The sequence below is a fragment of the Chaetura pelagica genome, unplaced genomic scaffold (genome assembly GCF_000747805.2).
Source record: "Chaetura pelagica isolate M959 unplaced genomic scaffold, ChaPel_1.0 scaffold158, whole genome shotgun sequence".
In the NCBI taxonomy this organism is placed as follows: domain Eukaryota; kingdom Metazoa; phylum Chordata; class Aves; order Apodiformes; family Apodidae; genus Chaetura; species Chaetura pelagica.
Window position 1 is genome coordinate 123,425 of NW_009954182.1, and position 22,034 is coordinate 145,458.

Genomic DNA, 22,034 nt, shown 5'->3' on the forward strand with positions numbered 1-22,034 from the left:
GGTGGGGGGGTGGGCGCTGGGCCGAACGAGCTTGGCGTGGCCGGGCCTCCCTGGGCGGCGATGGGGTCAGGAATGCGGGGGCTGCCCTGGAGCGAGGCCTCCCGGGAACGCGCGCGGGAAGCTCGTGTGGTGTAAGGTGTGTTACAGTTCCCTTTCATAAGATGTGGGGAGGATTCGTGCACTTTCACAAAGGAAAGCCGCCTGGAACTGTCGCTAGCGTTCTGGGGGGCTTCCTGGTCAGATATCAAGCAGTAAAAATATAAACACTCTGGTATCGTATCAGAGTTCTTATTAGATTTTCATGAGCATATTTCTGTTGCTACTAGGGGTTTATGGATGCAACTTCCTTTGAGGCTGGGATGATGCTGGTGTTGCAGGATTATAAAGGTGGTAGCCACACTTCGTCCACTTTTCTTCACCATCCCTTAGTTGGTGTTGGAGACATGAGCCAATGCTGTGTTAAGGGTGAGATTGTGCAATGTAATCTAAAGGCCATAAAATAGCTTCCAATAATTTGGGCCTGTGATATGTTATTCTCCTGTGTTGTTCTGAACATTTGACGTTTTTGGTTTTTTTTTTAAGAAACTTTGTCTTGAAAACCTGGTTGCTAAAGACTTTGGAGATCTTAGCTCTGTGTGTTTGATGTGGAAACTGATACTACTTTGAGGAGCTCTGAAGCTATGATACTGTCCTGGTTTGAGCCAGGATGAAGCCTGGCTCAAACCAGGACAGATACTGAATGTCTTGCTCTTCAGAGCTCATAAGTGATGTGATAGCTGGGCCAATACCTTCCAAACAGGAAATGCTGAGTGGATCGGTTTGGTGCATCTTTTAAAATGAAAGATGGTAGATGCAGATTGGACATAAGGAAAAAAATTTTAACAATGAGGATGGTGGAACAGTGGAACAGGTTGACCAAAGAAGCTGTGGTTGCCCTGTCCCTGGAAATGTTCTAGGCCATTTAGGATGGGGCCTGGGCAAGTTGGCATAGCAAAAGGCATACCTGCCCATGGCACGGGAATTGGACTAGGTGGGCTTTAAAAGTGCCTTCCAGCCCAAACTATTCTGTGATCTTCAGAGGCAGCATACCTGGGTTTCTCTTGCTTTACAATAGCTTGTTAAGAAATAAGAGTTAGTGCACTATGTGTGGGTTGTGTTTCAGTGATGTTTCTCTGCACTAATAATACCCATTTGTTAAGGGCATTAATCTCTCTTAGCACAGCACATTCTGACGATGGCTTCAGCATGAGTTCAACTTACTGCAAATGTTTATGGTGTGAGCTCAGCTGGGGAGGGTATCCAGGTTAAGAATAAACCTAGGAGAAAGTTTAGGTTTTTACTGGACTTGTTTGTTCTCTAAAAGTTGCGTGAGCTCAGGGAAGATGGGATTGTTCAGAGGGCCTTAGGGCAGAGCTAGTTTGTGTTGGTTTCAAATACCTGTGGTCTTCTAAGTATGATGTGAGTTAATTGTAACTTGTGTCAGAGTTCACAAAAGATCCTGTTAGTGCAACATTTACTGAACAGTGAGAAAAACTGAATGTTGTGGGTGGGAAATAATGTAAATATTTGAAAAAAAGTGTATCATGGAGCATCTTATTGTTTTACTGAACTTAGGCCTTCCTATACTCAGTCTTCCCAGTGCTAATTTGAATCGTGACCGTTATTGCCCTTCCTAAAAGACCAAACTTTGACTGTGAAGAATTTGTCATTCTTTTGGTGGGAAATGCAGTTGCTTTTGACATCCCATGGCAGAATCTGACCTGTAAAACATTAGAGGTACACTAGCTGCTTTCTTTTTTATTTTTCCCATGGCTGCATACTGTGAGAAGTGCTTTTTTCTTTTCCAACAAGTAGGGAAATTCGATAACAGTATACAAAGCTTTCTTATTTTAGAAAAAGACCCTTGGTTTAATAAACAGGAAGAGGTGCATCCCTCCTAGGTTATTTCTTGGTGTTTCCGTGTTCTTTTATGTTGGAGTGAGTCTTTTTAGCTGGTAATATTATTTATTTTTACCAGAGAACAGAACAAAGATACATGGCAATAAAGATTTCTTATTTTTCGTCTTGTGTTGAGTCAGTAGTGTGACCATCTGGGAGAGGAGGCAAATGTGATCCTCTGTACCAGGGCAAGATTTCCAAGGAAGCAGGAGACTGTGCAAGATATGTCCCTGTACAGGACATGAGTGGGTTTTATTCAAGAATTCTTGTGTGCAGTTCTAGTCACCCATGTTTGTCACTTAGTTTACTGTTGGAACAAATGACTGGGACAAAAGGAACTTACCACAGCACAGAAGGTTCAAGGTAAATGTAGATAAAAACTTCTTTACTCTGAGGGTAAGGAAACAGAACCAGCTGCCCAAAGAGAGTGTGGACTCTCCTTCTCTGGAGACATTCCAAACTCTTCTGGTTGTGTTCTGTGTGATCTACTGCAGGGTGGTTGGATGAGGTGATCTTCAGAGGTGCCTTCCAACTCCAACCACTCTGTGATTCTGTGACTGGATGCAGAGGCAATTTGTTATTCCCCAAGTTTGACAGAGAGGTGAAAAAAAGAAAACTAGAGAGGTTGATAATAACAAATACACATCAACTGGGCTAGATATGAGTAGAAAGTTTCTACTATTGGACAGTTGGGTGCTGAAGAATTTTTTTAGTGGAGATAAAAACACATGCACCTTGTTAAACTGTTGGATAATTTTATAACATGATAGCTGGGATAAGACTCTGGACAAGGTAACTCAGGCCAGTTACTTTGAGCTGGATGCAGTCTTGTTGCTTGCCATGTTTGTTTTAGTAGTGAGATTTAAAGACCTCTTCAGTTTGCTCATTTTCTGTTGTGTTTTTAAAGGTGGAGTATAGAGAGATGGATGAAAGTCTTGCAAACCTGTCGGAAGATGAGTATTACTCTGAAGAAGAGAGAAACGCTAAAGCTGAGAAAGAGAAAAAACTACCACCACCACCTCCACCGGTTCCTGCAGAAGAAGAGAATGAAAGTGAGCCAGAGGAGCCATCTGGTGAGTAAAGACCTCTTCGGACACCACTTACCTGTTTTAATGCCAGAAGTTAAGCAGGGTCCAGTGCAGCATTATGAATGCTGCGTCTGATTTTGATCTGGTCTTGAATTATTGTTCTGGAGTGTTTTCTTTGATGGCCCCATATGTGGAAGGAGGGCAAAAATGCAGAATAGCAGCCTGATAAAGATGGGAATATGCACCATCTAATTCCAAATTAACCTAAGTCTCTCATACTAGATTCTTGTGATCCTTATTGTCTCGTCTTTGGAAACTTATTGACCAGAATAGCCTCTTTGACACTTAGCCGCCGCACCTGCTGGGGTACCAACATTCACTTGTTCTTCTGAGAGAAAAGAGGTTAGATTTAGGGGAGTTGCTATGAAGGAGAACAGATTTAATCTACAATGATTGTACAATGGCTGTAAACTATGACTGTAAACTGAAGTCTTGGTTAGACACTGGTTGCTTAAACCTCAGTGCTTTCCTCATTACCTTTGACAAAGTTGGAGAGCTTCACTTTTACATTGGAAAGTTCTTTGTTCAGGAGCCAGCTTTTGAAAATGACAAGATTAGCAGTACCCTGTCCATTCTTTACCTCTGCTGTGTATACAGCTGCCACTCTTAGGTCTGGTGTTGGTGTATCGCTCTGCTATTTACACAGTCATGCTGTTGCAGAGTTCAGCTGTCAGAGAGTTTTCATGAGATGTATTGTATGCTAGTTGATTTTAGACAATAGCCAAAATCTAGTAATTGAGCTTTTGCTGATTCATCACTGATGTGAATAATTGTTAGTGTTCAGTTCTACTGCTCTCAATTGGCTTCTATTTGGCTGACAGATCTGCAAATGCAGACAACAGTACTGATGTCAGTTTGGGGATACTTTCAGAAACTATATTAAAAGCCACAGTTGTTTTATCTCTTAGGATTTGCCCCTCTAGTATCTCTTTAGTTGTGGTTGTTGACTCTTGGTTTGATACAGGAGTACTACAGCTCATACACTTGACTGAAATATTTGCAATTGCAAAAGTCTTCCGTGCCCCCTGTTTGTAGCTGATGTATCAAAAATGGAATTGGAATGGGTGCAATTAAGTGAGTAACTTAATTTTACTACTTAGTTTACCTCCTTTGGGTTTCATCCTTGAGACCTCTTTTTGATATTTCTTAGATGCCATTTTATGCCCCTAAGAAAGATTACTGAAAAAGTGTGAGGCATAGTCAGTCAAGTACAGTGTTTTATCCCACGAAGGAAGAAATGTGTAAGATAGGCAGTGATGTACTCATGCTGTTCTATAAACACAACAGTCTGTTAAGCAGTTATTCCACAAGCACTATATTTAGTCATCTAAATATGACCAATTTTAAAACAGATTCTATCCAACTGCCTAGAAAAAAGATTTGTCATCATATCCTTTCTCCATTACTAGCAAATCTGTGCTAGGCATGTAGCAGTGATGGTGGAAGATGACAGATTTTCAGTTGTCATTCCATAGCTAGTTTTGCTGTATTTTTAAAGGCTTCTGAAATGATATACATTGGAGGATCTCTGTCTTTATTAATGCAGCCATCAAGAACATCAGACCATCTTATCCTGGCTGTTAAAAGGCATTGAAACTTTTAATCAAACAACCATTAGCAGGAAGAGGCAAAGAGTCTGCTGTGTATTGAAGCACTGTTGATAACTGAGGTCTTCTCTCTCTATCATTTTAAAGCAAAAATATGTGTCCTATAAGAAATATTAAATAGGGCAGCAATACTAGAACAGGATTACATATTGAAAAATGAACCTATAAAAAGTTAGTTTGTTAATGTTAATTTTGTCTCATTGCAGACTGTAATAGTTTCCTTTTATGCTTAAAACCTGCAGAAATGCAGGTAATGCAGCAGAGGTGTGAAGCTGCCATGTTATAGGTTATGACCATTTGTATTGAAAAGCCTAATTGTGCACACTTCAAAATGTAACAGTGACAGTAGATGGTATTTCATTACACTGTCCTGTCAGACAGTTTACTGTGTAAGGAGGTTAAGTATGAAACTTTAGGTGACAGTGAAATACTTGGTCTTTGGGGTAGATTCCATTAATGTGTTTGACTGTGGGGAATTCCAGAAGTTTAAGCTATGCAGATTGCTATAGTCTAGGTTTGCAAGATTGACTGCATATTACTGCGGAACAATTTTTAAAGGTGGACAGTATTATTAATACAATTTCCTTAAAGTATCTCTCCTTTTTTATTTGAGAAATATTATTTGGTAGCAGAAAACTTCCAAACTCAACATTCAGTGCTGAATGACATTTGTGTGCTTGTTTGCCAATATCCTTTTAGAAATTAAGGAGCTTGCTGCTTTTTTTTTTTCTCCTCTGAAGATCCTTTTTGTTTGCCCTCACCAAATTGGATTATTGTTTTTATAGCTTCCTGAAGATTTTCTTCACCAGGTCCTGTCTTTTTAGTTTTGTTAGTATTCTAACTTTGTGGTAATCATACGTTTCTGGCTTCTGTTTTCCAAGTAAGTGTGAGATTGAATATGATCCTGATGAACATCAAGTGAATTGTCAAATATAGTGATGCCCTATTTCTTTCATCTGACTTGTCTGTTTTCCTAACTAAACGTCAGTACTCAATGGTCATCATATGCTGCTATTCTTTTATTTGTAGGCAGTAGATGATTGTATGAAGTGGACTCCTTTGTAGACCTTCCCATTTGTAATACAGCTCATGGTCTGTTCTTCTGTTGCACTGAGCCTTTCAGCACCAGTTGTGAGCAGCTGCAATAATGTGATGTTCACATGTGCCAACAGTTAGCTTGCTGGTTTGCTCCTTGCAGCTGGAACGTGACTTCTTTACAGGCCAAAAGAGGAGATCTGCACTAGCAGGACTTGTTTTTTGCACATCTGTGCTCTGGGGAGAGTTCAGAATTGTGTCCAAGCAAGTGGTAATAGTGATGCCTTTTTTTTTTTTTTCTTTTTTGACCTAACATTGAAAATGGTTTAACTGGTATTAACAGGAGAGGAAAATACTGATTTCTTTTTGTGACTAAACCAGAAGCATTTCTGTCCCCTCTACTCACTTCCAGTGCTGACTCAGGGACAATGAATACCACAGGCTGATCTCAGCATCTTTTAGATTTCTTGATATACTGAAGGCACAAATGGAACTTTTCCTGTAAAATAATGGCTTACGCTGGAGTGTAAATATTAATGTTAGAGTTGTCTGAGTCTCTCCCAGAATGGAAGCAGGTCTTATAATGTTCCCATCAAAATTGAGTACTTAACAGGGTAGGTGAAATTAGTGTTTTTCTTTTGCTGTCACATATACATTAGTTCATAGAATACTGACTTTGGAACTTCTGAGGCCTCTCAAAATGCCATTATTTGTCATGGCCTCTCCTGGGAGTTTGTGAACTTCCATGCTGGTAGACTGATTGTGTAAAGGTACTGACTATTGCTTCTCTGCTGTAACCAAGTGAAAATGTCTGTCTTGTTTCACATCTGTAGATGTGTAAAGTTACAGCATTCCAGATATTAATCCAGGTTACTGAAGTATGAAAACATTTTATTTACTTTGTGTCCTGCTATAGGGGTTAAATTTGTTCAGATGAAATTCTTCTAAGTTAGAGCCTCGAATTACATTGTGGTAAAATTGTCCACCCAATAATTCCAAACTGTGAAAAGTAATCTTAACAATTGTGTGTTCAGCCTCAGATTAAACCTTATTTTTGCGTGTTTGGAGAGAACACCTTATGTAGTTGTGCTTTAGGAGGTGACTATTTCATTTGCTAACTTGACCTCAGCAGTTTGTTTCTGAGGTAGCTTGTTTGCACTTCAGAGAACACTCAATTTGCTGGTTATTGAAGCTCTTGGTGTGAAGGAGTCTTGGTACAGGACTGTACCATCTCTGTAGTGTCCCATAGCTTCCCACTCCCTGGAAGTGACAAGACTTTAGGCAAACATCTGACTGTAGGAGAATATCCCTTAGGAGCTAGACTTGGAGCTATCATCTTCTGTGAAGGTCTGTGTGAGGTGACCTGTACCAACTTTGTTCCTGCAGACATCAGAGCTGTACTCGACTCTGTTCTAGAAAGGCACTGTTCCTGGTTGTGTTGTAGTCCTCTCAAAGCTGCTATTTAGGAATTAAATGCAGGATAAGGTAATTTTGAGACTTCTTCAGATCTTTCAGATGAATTCTTTGCCTTTCCTTGTGGTTCCAGCCCTGAATACATTGAAAGACTTACAGTGCTTGGTATTGATCATGTTACTGATCAATGGTTGACATGTTCTTGTCTTCAAAGGTGGTCTTAGTGTGTTAGAACATTGTTGGTGTATTAAGGGTGCTGAAGCCAAAGTAAGTGGCTGAGCATTTCCAAAAAATGTTCTGTCATCACGCTTAAAGGAAGGATTTATGGAGAAAAAGAAGACCAAATAATAATAATTAAAAAAGAATAATAGGCTCTCTTGAAAATAAGTGGCTTTTCAGACTGATTCAAACTATCCCTTTACATATGGGGAGACTAGGCAGTACCAAGGGCAAGCTTATACATTTCTTATGGTTTGAGATCCATAGAATCTGATGGTATCCATAGAATCTGATGGTATCCATCCACCTGATCTTGGCAGTAAGAAATATATTAGTATTATTCAAATCTTAGCTGTTAAAGTTGATCTTAAGTATTTAGGCACCAGGAATGCTATGTATTGTGCACTATGAGATTTCCTTTAAAGGCTGATGTAAAGCATTCCAGTAACATGGATAACACTTTAGAATATCACAGAGTTTGGTGCCCTGAACCTAGGTTCCAGAAGATGGGATTCTCAGAAAATGGGTTTAGTTAGTTGGTGAAATTTAATACCTAAAACGCCAACTGCCGGGCCTTTATGTCCAGTATGGTTTAACTTATGGAGTAAGGTCCCTGAGTTCTCCTCTTTCCTTCCACAGGGCAAGCAGGAGGACTTCAAGACGACAATTCTGGAGGGTATGGAGACGGCCAAGCATCAGGTGAGGGTGGCGTTTGATGCTTGCCACATAGTAGCAAGAGCCGCCAGTTAGGGGTTGATGCTTGTAAGTGCGCATGGGTGTGGCTGTCCAGAATTTAGCAAGAGGTACAGGAGTTGTTTACCCACCTGTTAAAAAAGTGAGGAGTATTTTCAAGTTTCAGTTGAGGGCTTTTCCAGCTGTGGGAAAGGACACTGACTTATGTTGAAATGCCTCAGGCCGATCTCTCATCCCTCCACTCCTCTCTGTGTTTAGAGGAGTCCAAACATACAAAAAGATAGCTCTTACCTAGCCAGTTTCTACCACTTAGAATGACACAGAAAGCCCTGGTCTTCAGCACAGTAGACCTTTTTTTCTAATTTGGTGAAGGAACCAAAGGCATGGAGTACCTTTTTGCTCCTTTGTTTTTGCTTTTTTCTTTTGAAAGGGTTTGTTTCAGCTGTGTATCAATGGGTAGCCCAGGAGATTTATCTGTTGGGGAGATTCATAGTCTGCTGCTCAGTAGACTGGATTTGGAATGGCATTTGCCATTGGACCTGTTGCTTGCAGTATTCACTTATTGTTTAATTCACAGAATTGGTCTCTGTACTCTTAAGTACTACTTAAGTGCTATTGAAAATCTGCCTTCAACTCTGCAACTTTTACTCTCACTTGAGGACTGAGGATTAGAGTTTTAAGCAAAGGAGTCAAAGGCTCCAGAACCTAATCTGTACCTACAAGTTGCTCTTTTAAAGCACGTACAACTTGAGGAGACTCATATGAGGGAATGCATCCTTGCTTCTGAAAAAAAGGAGCATAGTTATATGATTTGGATCTTAACACTTGCACAGAATTTCCATCTACTATACATCATGGCCCTCGGGATGTATTACCTATCTCATTTTTTGGCTGGCATTGGCTACTTGGAAGTTCTGCATGTTTTGCATTTTAGATATATGCTGAGAGTATGCTTTAGCATTTTTCTGATTCAGCAACCAAATAACTTTCCTTTAGAGTGTTTTTTTTTATCTGCAGATATTTCAGTAAGTCTTTAAGCGAGCTGCATCCCTCAAGATTTCTTCTGTGGTGAAGAAGACAGCATATTAGTTGCTGATGCTGAATGTCAGGAAGTGGCGTGTGTGTGTATGTGTGAAGAGATGAGAATCCAGTCTAGGCTGAACCATACCTACAGTCCTTAAAGAGTTGTCTGCCCCAAGGAAACCATGTGTAGTTCTAAATTGGTACTCACTTTTATGTATTGCTTTGATGAAACACAAGCATAAGGGTGTGGGATGGGGATGATTTAATCAGCCTAAAGCTGATTAACTTGGAGCTGTGTAGTTGCAAAAGTCAATTCCAGGACTTCTTGTTCCTACAAGATCTTCTGGTGGTAGGGCCAAATAAAACAGTATCTTCATATTCATATCTGATAATAAGTAGGCTTTTTCTAAATTCTTCTGTCAAACCCTGTTGTGTTTGGGTTTTTTGGGGTTTTTTTTCTAAATCCCAGTGCTCATCCAGAGCTATTAGTTTCAAAGTTCAGGTATTATGATAGAAGACATGTAGCGTTAAAAAAAAACAATCCAGTAATTCTTTCCAAGGCTGTTAGGAGTGTCAGTTCTCCGGCTTTTCAATTTGAAGAAAATAAATCATAAAGCTTTCCAAGAAAGTGGTGAGTTACCTTCAACCTGCATATCTGAGTTTCCGGCAGTTGAACACTGCCTGACAGTCCACACTTTTTAGCAAATGCCTGCAAAAGGCTCACTTATTTTAGCATAAGCGTGGGAGAGGTAGACAGGTTCAGCATTTCAAATCTTTAACTGGCCATTCTCTGAGAAACATGTTGCTGAGCTGAGCTTTTTGATAACACTTGATGATCTAGAACCTTAATTAATATTTGTTAATATTAATCAAGTACCAGATAATTGTTTTTTTGAGTTGATTTACATGCAGTTTTTGGAGCTCATACTGCATTCATGTGTAGATGTTTTCACAGCTGGTCCAGTGTTAAACTAGAGGACAACAAAAAGGCTAGGGGATGTTTAACATTAGAGAAGGTGAAGCTCTAGAAGAGCTCAGGTTTAAATTCCTTAGCTGAATACTAGTGTCAAGAAGTGTTGAAGGTGTGTAAACTTTTATTGTTAATTTTGTTTTACTTTCTTGCAGTGCTTTGTAGCTTCTGTTTCTAATTTCCTCATGTAAAATTCCTGTAAATTATTATAGACAGTTTTCTTTACCTTGAGTCAGCATGCAGTTAGTTCTTCTGATCTTGGCTTGTGAATGAATTTTGCTAGAGTCACAACTGTTTCCTTGCTTACATTTTTTTTCTCCCATCTTTGGGATGTAAAAATACTTGGAAGTTAAAGGTGTGTGTTGTTGCACCAGAAATGAAAGAAAACAATTCTTGTCCCCAGCGCAGTGACGTGTTCCTCTGCTTCAGACTTTCACAGTTGCTTTAGTTTGTGTAACACTCTGCAAGCTTACATTTTCTTTGATATTTATTAAAATCTTTTGAACTATTCTAGTTTCAGTGAATTATCTTAAACTTACTCCATTATTATTTTTTTCCCCCATGGAATGTATTGGCTTATCTTTCTAGATTTAATGTTCTCTTCTCTGTCTGTCTGATCTTGAGTCACTTCTTAGGACATAGAAGATTTATTTTGTTCTTGCTGTATTTCATATCTGAGTGCTTCATTATGCTCACTGTGCCAGCAGGATTCTCCTTCTGCACTCTACTTGTGCTATAGCACTTTATGTGGCTGTGTTTTCACTTGTAACTTGATATATCAAATTTATAATAACTTACATGCATATAACTTTGTATAAAAGTGTAACTTTATATATAGTATAACATTCAAATTAGGTTGAGGAATGTAGGGTACATGATTGTATTATTATTTCATTGCCAGTGTTTGATTTGATAGAAGCCATTATGAATTAAGTCTTTCCATAGAGAACATGTCTCCTGTATGTGTTAAAATTAGTCTTTTACATGTGGAACATTTAAAATGAAAAGTCAGAAATCTATAGTGGCTGATTGTAAACTGTACTTGGAGGGTACACAGTAAAAGTCTAGATAGGATTGTATTGCATTGCACTACCTGTTATGAATATATAAAATATACAAAAGGAGAGGTCAAGGTGGATTCCTGTAACTTGAGGAGTTCATTGTAAACTGAACCTAGAAAAGCAGGTGAGAGAGAACTGTAGACATTGTGCTTCTATCTTACAGGTCTCTTGACTTGAACAGGATCCAAAATGTTTTTCATATTCTGGTAGAAACTGGAAACCACACAAATGAGGGACAGCATCTAATCCAGTTGTGATTTATTGAAATTTATATTGTTATATAAAGTATTACGTATGTTACACTGGTATGTGCTCTTGCCCCTTTACTTTTCAAGATTTTTTTGCTGTTTTTTTTTTCCCCTGTAGGAGAGCTTTTTCATTAACCCTAGATGATCCCTGTAATTCAAAGAGCTGTTGACTTAGGAACCTGCATGTCTTGCAGAAAGAACTGATTGAAAGTATGACATGAAATTGGTCACCATAGAACTTGAAGGCTAGGTGCACTGGCTAGGAAGGGTAGTGTAAAAATACTTCCTTAGCAGTTCCTTTTGCAGTGCCTCTAGACAACTTGTCTTTTTGTTGTAGGTGTGGAGGGTGCAGCTTTCCAGAGTAGACTTCCACATGACCGCATGACATCTCAAGAAGCTGCCTGCTTCCCTGATATAATCAGTGGGCCACAGCAGACTCAGAAGGTGTTTCTGTACATCAGGAACCGAACAGTAAGTTTATTGTGAAAGTATTGATGAAAAACGGGTAGTGCATTTGTGTACCTTGCAAAGACTTTGACAGTTACTGTGTCTAACAGTTGGTAAATCTTTGGTTGGTTTGTTTTTGAGGTGATGCAGTTCCATTTCTGATACCCTGTCATGTAAGTTGCTAAGAAAGGTGTTGTCCGTGTTTTGATGGAGGCAATGCTGGGAGGCAACATAAAGAATGTTTAGTGTATTTACACTATCCAAAACAGCTATCAAGACTGCATGATTCAGTTAATACAGCTCTTAAAAAGAAAATAAACAGAAAGCTGGTATGAATGTTCTAGTACTTGATCTCAGCTTAAATATTCGGTCAAATACATTTTTACTTCAAACAAGGCAAACCCCGCAGCTTTTTTTTCTACGGTGGTTAGCATTCGTTTGTTGTAATACTGAAACATCAAGCCAGTCAAGTGGTTTATTCTAAGAAGAAAATAGTTACTGTGCTAGCTTTGATTTCATAACAGAATTTGTAAAATTGAAGAAATGAAACTCTGCTGCTGCATGTTTGTAGCATTTTTGCCCAATTCAAAAAATGCATGAAATTTAAGATATAGAAAGAAGAGGCAATATTCAAATAATTCATTAGAGAGTGATATTTCAAATGGAATAAATGGAATAAAGAATTGAATGAATCACCTGGTAAGTAAAAATGTATTTTGGAAGGATGACAGTAGCTTTTATAAAGGGCAGTTACCCTTTACAGCCCATCTAAGTTCTTCAGAGTTCATCAGAAAGTCAACAAAGGAGATGCAGTTAATGTGTTCTACCAACAAACCCCTAACCAACCAATGAAAAAACCTGCCACAAAACAGTAAAACCTCTTGCTAAATTCCTGTGCAGGGCACTTGTGGTTTAAAGCCCTTAAAGTCTTTTAAAGCAGGCACTGTCCTGTGTATCCATAGAGTCTGAAAGTCAGAGCTTGTAAAGAAGTGGTAATTTGCTGCTCATACTAAATTACTTTGGGAAGTAAAATGAGGACTACAAAAGGTGAAGGCTCTTATACTGTGCGATAAAATAGATTAAATTAATTTAAAAGTAAACTAATGTGAATAATGGAAGTAATTTTATGCAAACATAGAGATATATATATTAAAACATAGATCATGGGCTTTGCACTCTTCCAGCCGAGACCAGAATCTTGGTATATGGTATATAGTACTACCAAATGGTTAGTTCCATACATGGAAATGTTCAGAAGGAATACTGTTAAAAACTAGTTGGAAAACAAGTAGAATGGACTCTGCTAAAGATGAAATTGACTTCAAGTGGCCTCCCAAATTATATGGAAATTCTTTCTTAATTTTTCCTATTCATTATACTTGTGAATTTTGTATCTTTGAGGAGCTGTAAAGTAGTGCAATTTTAGAGAAATACCCAAATAAATTACTGATTCTGGAGTGTAAAATGGTGTAGAGATGGATGACCTAGATCTGTTAACTGTTGTCATCCATGCCATGAAGGAGGTGTTATCTTGGGAAAACAGTTGAAGCCTGTTAAAGCCAGGTTGGATGGAGCTCTGAGCAGCTCTGATCTAGCGGGAGGTGTCCCTGCCCATGCAGGGGAGTTGGAACTCAATGATCCTTAAGGTCCCTTCCAACTAACCATTCTATGAAAACAGTTGAAATACTATTATTCTGTGGCTTTTTTTTTTTTTTCCTAGCATGATGTGACCTAATTAATATTTCACAGGCAGCTCTTCCTTCTTGGGTTTTGAGCTGGGACTGACTTCCAAATGTTCTTTTTTGTGTATACATGGCCAGTGTAGTCCATGGTAGCATTAGTCATGGATTATTAAAAGTGTGAGATAAATAGACTTCATCAGAATACAAGTACTTCCATAGATTTTCCAAAAATAGTGGTAAATTTGATGCCCAAAGGGCGGCCTAATGTTGCAGGCCCAATAAGACATCACAAATACCACACTCGCCAAGCAGGTGGAAGGAGGGCATTCTGGTAATTCCATTTTGTAGCTTTTGTTCTTCCAGTGTGTGTTTTATTGTAGGAGTGATTAGGAGATTTCTAGCTTGATGCATTTCCACTTACCTGAAATGGTGTAGGAAGTTGAAATCAATTACATCTCAACACTGAAAGGTGAAGTTCAGTCTGGCTTGGATAGCACTGCCAACATCCAACTCTTTTTTCTGCTAACAGTATTTGTTTACAAACAGACACATGCAAAAGAACTTTTTTGTATTGCTTAATATAATTTGAATTACTCTTTGTTTAAATACAGCTGCAGCTCTGGTTGGATAACCCAAAGATTCAGTTGACATTTGAGGCAACTATCCAACAATTAGAGGCACCTTATAATAGTAAGTCAAGTCTTCTACTACCAAAACCATACTGCTTGTGTCATTGCTTTTCTTTTTCAGTTTTGGCTGGGGAAGAGTTTCTCAGAATTAAGAGAGGACTTCAGATGGGTCCTTGTTAGTGGAGCACTCATGCACAAAGCTCATGTTTCAAGATTGTTAAGAGTTCATTTGTCTGGTAAAGAAATATATCCTTAGCAGCATTCCAAAAAGCTGGTAAAAAGATGGGTTGTTACAGAAGCCTTCCCACAAATGAATTCACATGCAGCTTCATGGTGATATGCAGCTGTGAGATATTCTTAATGGTAAGATTTTTGGGAAGCATTGAAAAGTTGCCTAAGACTTGAATGGAGGGGCCATGGTGAAAGAAGGCAGCAAAAGAGCAAGAAGTTGCTGCTTGCAGGTGTAGGCCATTCCATTCTTCTCAAAAAAAGATCTCTAAGAACTGAAGAAGAGTGTAGGGAAACCACAAAGAAAGAGTCATCAAAGAAGTAAATAATTCTGAATTGAATGTGGACACACCATGTAGTATTGCAAACTACTGAATTACTGTGTTTATGAAAACTGCAGATGAAGCAGCAGTGTGCCCTGGCACCAGGAGGGCCAGCCCTGTCCTGGGGTGCATAAAGCAGAGGTTGGAGAGATGAGGAGTCACCAACCACGTGAAGCTTAGCAAGGGCAAGTGCTGGATTCTACACCTGGGACGAGGCAGCCCTGGTGATCAGTGCAGACATGGGAACGAGTGGCTGGAGAGCAGTAGGTGGAGAGGGACCTGGGGGTCCTGGTTGGTGGCAGCTGCAGAGGAGCCAGCCCTGCCCTGGCACCAGGAGGTCCAGCCCTGCCCTGGGGTGCATCAAGCAGAGTTTCCCAGCTGGTCCAGGGAGGGGATTGTCCTGCTCTGCTCTGGTGCAGCTTCACCTGGAGGTGCCTGCAGGGTTGGGCACCATGACATCAAGCTATTGGAGAGTGTCCAGAGGAGAGCCATGAGGATGGTGAAGGGTCTGGATGGGATGACTTATGAGGAGCAGCTGAGGTCACTTGGGTTGTTCAGCCTGGAGAAGAGGAGGCTGAGGGGTGACCTCATTGCAGTCTGTGGTTCCTCCCCAGGGGAAGAGATGGGGCAGGTCCTGATCTCTTCACTGCTGTGACCAGTGACAGGACTGGGGGAAATGGCAGGAAGTTGAATCTGGGGAAGTTCAGGTTGGATATCAGGAAAAGGTTTTTCAGCCGGAGGGTGGTTGAGCACTGGAACAAACTCCCCGAGGCAGTGGTCCCAGCACCAAGCCTGCCTGAGCTCAAGAAGCCTTTGGATGATGCTTTCAGGCACATGGGGTGATTCTTGGGGTGCCCTACACAGGGACGGGAGTTGGACTTGATGATCCTGATGGGTCCCTTCCAACTCAGCATGTTCTATGATTCTAAAAATATGTGAGAATTCAATCCTGCAGTAACAGGTTTGCCTAACACTGGCAAATGGCAGTACAGTTCTGTGCAAGATCTCCAGAGTTCTGCAGTCAATTTGAAACAAGGTGTTCATCTGCACTAAACAAACAGAAGCATTTCATGTCCTTTAGAGCTTCTCAGGTAGCATTCAAAACTGCAGAGTGGCATGGAAACACCTTGTGTGGAGGACAGAAGACAACATTGGCCTTCTTCAGGGAAATGGATTCTTCAGTAGGGCAGCTGGGGATGCCGAAGGGGATATGTTTAGTGTGACTTTGTTGGGTTGCTGCTGTGACACTTTTGCTTGTGAGTATGTTTTCAGAACGTACGTGCTGCCAAATGTACAGAATAATCTTAAAACATCACCCTATTTTAGGTGATACGGTGCTTGTCCACAGAGTGCACAGCTACTTGGAGCGTCATGGTCTAATCAACTTTGGTATCTACAAAAGAGTGAAGCCCCTTCCAAGTAAGAAACTTGAAAATTGTTTCTAGTTGCAGTCTTGTTTTCTTGTTCGCTAATTTGTTTGGGCAAATTTTGGAGTGCTTCTTGTAGGATTGCAATGCTGAGAGAAGAACCAGAATGCCATCTGACTGTAGATGTTAATGATTTTTTATTTTGGCCTGGCAAAGCTGTGTGTTTAAGTAAATAACTTCAAGAGGAAAAATGTTGGCAAATCTTCTGTAGATAATTTGGTGACTGTCACTGTTTAATGAGTTATCCTTGTTTCTTGTTTGAATAACAAAAGACCAACACTTTCGTTATGTGCTTATATGATACTTTAAAGTTACAACTGCTGAACTTGTCTGTCCATCTTAGGTATTATTCTTCTAGGGCAGAAAGAAATAAAACTGATACTTTGTGCCAGTGTGATTAAATAGAGTCAGTTTCTTTAAACAATTGTTCTTCAGAAGTATTTTTGCTCCTGTTTTTGTCCTTGTCACAGCTGCACTGGTGTGCAATACTGGTGTATTTCTCCTGTACCTGTCTCATTAAGAAAAACCATGAAGTTTTACTGTTACCTTATGATGTACATAATTACCTCAATTTTCTTTTTGTGGCTCTTGTTTTGTTAAAGAGTTTGTTCTGTCTGAACTACCAATGAGAAGGAAGCTTCTTTTTGTTCTTGGTATCTCTTAAATGCAACTTGAACTCAACTGCTTACTAATGCATATAAAGAGCCTGTACCTTATTTTTCCCTTTCTTTAGCCAAGAAGACTGGAAAGGTGATCATTATTGGTTCTGGAGTCTCTGGATTGGCAGCAGCTCGCCAGTTGCAGAGCTTTGGGATGGATGTCACAGTCCTGGAAGCCAGGGTATGAATGTCTGTGGTATTTTCTTCTAGCTGGGAAATTAACCAGTAACCACACTCAGTACTGGCATTAGGGTAAGGATCCCAGCAGCATGCCCAAGGTCTGTAAGCTTGGGTGTAGAGGCAGTGGGGATGTATTATTAATTACTGGACTTGTCTCGCTGGTAAACAAGTGATTCTGCTGTCACGGGCAGTTGGCCAGTGCTTTCTCAGGGGTGGACTGCATAGTGAGGTGCCAGTGTCACATGCTTACAAGAGTAACAGACTGGAATCTCCTTCCTTTAGAAACGGCTTTTTCACTGGAAAGCAAAATGCAAGTCTGTATGTAAAAAAACTTGCCCATTAAATAGAATAATTGTTTGGAATTACCGTACAGTGTCAGGCAGATTTTTTTTTTTCTTGCACCTTTTAAGCCTACATTAATTCCTTGTTTATTACTGTGTACTTAACATAGGCTTTAAAGTTATACAGAGCTACATTTTGTGTTCATGAACTAGCTGGTTGATCTTCCAGTAATAAAGTATTCTTTCCTATCCAGCCTGAAGTGGAATCTCCTTTTTTTTTTTTTTAAGTGGAAGTTTTTTCATAGAATCTGATGAGTTGAGAACAGCTTGATCCTAATTTAAAATAAATAAATCCCTTGACCTATTAAATTGGAATTGATCTTATGTTTTACTTGCTGACTTAATTTTCTTAGTATATTTGCTTCTTAAATGTTTGTAGCAGAGATTAAAATAATCTCTTTTAAGTTTTTTACAAGAGTAGTGTTTCAGGCACTTCATTTAGGTAGCTACTGCTCTTGTTGCAAGAACTGCTGGCTCTATGTTTCTCAGGTTCTGTAGCACTAGAGCAAAGGAAAGTGCAATGATCTCATTGTTTAGGAGACTCTTGCACACCTTGTGGGTTTGTTTTGGTTTTTTTGGGTTTTGTGGGGGTTTTTGTGGGTTGTTTTTAAGCAGGAAGGAGAAGATCTGTGCTGTTACCTGGGTTTTGTTCTGTGCATCTTTGTTATAATGAGACTTATTTTAAAATAGCACATAATACTTTTCAGTCATTTTTCTCTAGACTGCTGCAACTGTTCTTGATTAGTCTGTGTGTTGAATTTTTTTAAGGCTGTCTGGTGTTTTCTCATGTTACAATTTCAGTGGTTCAGGTTCCTTTGTGTCTGTAATTTTTAGTCTATTAATTTACATGCTTTGGAATTGTTTGTTTAATTGCTAAAAGTAAAACTTTACATTTTTATAGGAAAGCTGTTTGGGATCTTTGCCCATTTGTAGTTGATATTTCTCTCCAATATCATCCTGCTAGCTGGACTGAGAATAGGAAAAGGCAATTTTTTTCCTTAAGGTAGAAAAAGTAGGAAAATAAGTATCATCCCTAAGTCAGCAGTATGGGGTAAGAATGAAGACCTTTTTTTCCCGCTTCTAAAATGAATTGTTGATTTGTGGTTATCTTCTTGATTGATAGCTGGCTCTTCTGCTGAGAACAGATGGGAATAATTGGCTGATGTTTTTTCTAACCCTAAAATTTAATTTACTCAAGCACAGCTGAAGAACAGGTGCTCAAGGCCAGGTTGGATGAGGCTTGTGCAGACTGGTCTAGTTCATAGCAGGGAGGTTGAAACTTGATCTTTAAGGTCCCTTCCAACCTTCACCATTCTGTGATTCTATGATTCTATTACTGGGTTTTGTGGTAGGAAGTGAGAAGATGTAGCTTCATCTATCTATGGACAATGAAGGATTAGTTTTAAAATTTCAGGAGATCCTACTGTCCAAAGCAGGTTGGGAATCTTTTTTATTATTCCCTTTTTTTTAATGCAACTTAAATATTTTATTCCTTAACTTAGGCAAATCAAGTGTTCATTTGCAGATGTTCTTGGAAAAGTATACATTCTGTTTATTGAACCTTTGGATAAGAAAATACTTAGACCATGTTCAGTAGAAGTTTCAGTGATGATATGTGAGTGAGATGTATTGCTGAATGTTACCAGAGGTTTAATATATTGTGCTTTTCAAAGGACCGAGTAGGAGGAAGAGTTGCCACCTTTCGCAAAGGGAACTACGTTGCTGATCTAGGAGCAATGGTGGTAACAGGACTAGGTGAGTTTTTCAAAATATAAAGGAGGGGGGAAGAAAATTGTGGGACAAGATACTACAAATCTAAATCTTTTTCCTTTCGTGTTGAAAATAACCCATTCTTTTGGCCTGTTAAAAAGTAGATGTTCCAGTTCTGCCTCTTTGGCAGTTAGCATTTTTCATCACTGGATCCAGAACAGATGATGGCCCACGCTAAAAACTGGGTGTTTTGTTGTCATGGCTTTCATGGGTCACTGAAGTAATCTCAGGTCATCAAACTGGTTCAGATGCAGTCTTTTACAGTTTACTTGTGCTTAGTGGAATTATTTGCTCTTTCTTTGGCATGCTATCCTTCTGTCTGTCTGTTCCTTCAAGGTGCTATGTGCACTGGGTTTGCTGCACTGGCTGAGCAAGTCTTCCTAAAGCTGTTTGACCCAGCTGCTAGTGGCCACTTAGCTCAGGTCCATGAACTGAATTTTTTGGTAACTCTCTTAGTTGTTCCATTGGATCTTCCAAAGTGTAAGCTTAAACTGAGCACAGAAGTTTGACTGTAGTAAGAGCATTAGTTGAGTAGCTAAGAGCAAAATAAATAAGAGCAAATAAATAGCAAAGTTACAAGACAGGAGGGACCCCAAAGAGAGGGAATATGTTTTTTTCATTTACACAGCAAAAAAGGAGAGGATGGGAATGAAGAGCAGAGCCATTTGGGAGAGAAAGACCTTCTTATAGTCAGGATTTAAACATCAAAAGTTTTTTGTCTAAGTGATTTCAAAAATAATTGTAAAAATAATAGCAAACAAGCCATATTTCTTCCTATTTATGCTGCTTTTTGAGATGTCATCAGGTATTGATACTGGTTACTCAGCCTAGAAAATGGGCAAGTGTTTAGTGTATAATATCCTTCAGTAATGTAGTGAAATAATAAAATACTGTAAATCCTATAATAAAAACCTGAGTTGTGGTAATTGCCAAGACTTAGTGTCTGTGTTATGATTAGACTTATTAAATTGTGTACAGAAACGGTTTACAAAAAGTAGTGACCTTCCAAAGTCCTGGTAAAGCAGAGTTAAGGTCATCTAGTGAAAGACATTAATGTTTTTATCTTTAATTGTTAGGGATGTTTTATTTTCCAAAGAATTTGCCCTTTGCCTCGAATGAGGCAGTTTATACTATGGAGAAAGACATATTCCTGCAGTGAAAGAGACGGTGTGAAGGGCATCCTTCATATTTCTGAATCTGGAAGAGATGTGAGGAGCAAAGACTGTTGAAAGAGTTGAGCTTATGGTTTGGGAAAGCGAAAGACTGAAGTTTGGGGATCTTTTTTGTTGAACTTGAAGCACAAAGTTCTTTAGCCATACTTCAAAACCATATTCTGCTTGTTCAGTCACCTCTCTAAAGATGGGAAGGTATTAGGGTGGCTAAATTTCCCCCTCTATTTTGAACTGAGGCTGTGGGTTTGATTGGATTGCAGAACCAGAGAACGTTGGGAAGCTAGATCTGAAAAACTTTGGGAAAAGTTAATTTTGTGGAGGAAGCCCATGTTGCCTCTTACCCTTTTGTGTCTTCCTTTTCCTTTCCTGTGCTGTACTTACAGAGCAGCTTTGATGCTTAGTGATTCTGGATGCTTAAAGTTGATGCTTTCTCCCCTTTTTATGTTTCTACATGGAATCCCATAGATTGTTTTCTAATCTGTTTAGTTGCACATCTCCCAGGTACAATTGGTATATGTGGTTCATCCTCAGATTGTACTCACTCATGTCACTTGTTGGGAGTTCCACTGGTATTTTTACAGACTAAATCTTTGTGTTCCATCTCTGTCACCACACTTTCAAAAGCTCTTGAAGCTACTTTGCTACTATGGAAGCTTTCCGTGGCTTTTCAAAAACGCTCTACTTGAAAACATTTTTTGAAGATATATTTGCGGCTGTAAACTCTCAATTGTACTAAAGTTGCTGCCGCCCTAGGACTCTGCTTTTATAACCGGCCCTTTTTACATACAGTAATTTAAGTGTTGGTGGGCAAGGGGGTTTTTTTGTGACCTTGTTGCAGTAGTTGCTGTGAAGAGTAGACCTTTTCCTAGTGTTATGCTACTTCACTGGAATGCATTTTGCACTGGAGCTGGTATATTTGGTCTCTGAAATTGCTTTAACTGTGGGATTTTTATCAAATTGCAGACAGACTTTGCAGGAGTACTCTGCTAACTATACAAAGTATTTTTCAGGAGGAAATCCCATGGCTGTGGTCAGCAAACAAGTGAATATGGAATTGGCTAAGATCAAACAAAAATGCCCACTTTATGAAGCAAATGGACAAGCTGTAAGTCTGATACTGTTTTCATGAATGTTTTAGAAAGAAATAGTATCTCAAGTGTATCTGTTACCAAGCAGATAGTCTAGGGAAGAAAGGTTCCAGGAAGAGGGAGTAATAACAATGCATCTCCATTTTCAGACAGTGTAGGAATATTCTAGTATATCCTCTGAAGTGTGGCTATTATTTTAGTCTTTGCAATGGTGTTACCTAATTAAAAAAGACTTCTTTCTGAAGAAGTAAAGACGAAATCAAAATCTCTGCATATAGAATGGGATCTCAATAATTGCAAGTTTTGTGTCCTTTATTTGTGGTGAGTTGGTTTCCTGAAAAAAATGTACCCATTGGAGTTCTGAATAGTTTGGTAAATTCTGTCTGCGCAGCTGCTTAAACTTCTGAATGAGGTATTGATGTCAGCTGTGAAAAGGTAGGCAGCACAAAGACCGAAATGTCGTTTTGCTTTGCTTTCTTCAACCTAACTTCACATTTCTGGGGAGTGTGCATTTTGTAATGCCATTTTCAATTGTCCACCAGGATCTTCACATCCTTTTCTTCAGAGCTGATACCCAGAAGTCAGTCCTCAGCATGTTCTGATGTGTGCATTATTCTGTCACAGTTTCAAGGCTTTGCTTTGGAATTTCATCAGGTTTTTGTCAGCCCATTCACCCAGCTTGTTGAGATTACACTGAGAGAGAAGTTGGGAGGTGGGAGAGCAGATCTCACCTGTGAAGTCTTGAGGCAAAGTAGAATTATTGTTTTAGCCTTTTCCATATAAAATACCTCTA

General features: G+C 39.3%; 1 protein-coding gene across 1 annotated transcript in view; it reads left to right on the forward strand.

Annotated features, from left to right (window-relative positions):
- The first annotated feature begins 2,848 nt into the window (after positions 1-2,848).
- The window catches only part of KDM1A (lysine (K)-specific demethylase 1A), a 37,233-nt gene continuing 18,047 nt past the window's right edge, over positions 2,849-22,034 (forward strand). Inside the window, exons 1-8 of the mRNA XM_010002897.1 lie at positions 2,849-3,011; positions 7,940-7,999; positions 11,633-11,766; positions 14,036-14,114; positions 15,931-16,023; positions 16,765-16,871; positions 18,885-18,966; positions 21,164-21,258. Coding sequence (XP_010001199.1) covers positions 2,861-3,011; positions 7,940-7,999; positions 11,633-11,766; positions 14,036-14,114; positions 15,931-16,023; positions 16,765-16,871; positions 18,885-18,966; positions 21,164-21,258 — 801 coding nt within the window. The 5' untranslated portion in view covers positions 2,849-2,860. The remainder of the gene's footprint in view (positions 3,012-7,939; positions 8,000-11,632; positions 11,767-14,035; positions 14,115-15,930; positions 16,024-16,764; positions 16,872-18,884; positions 18,967-21,163; positions 21,259-22,034) is intronic.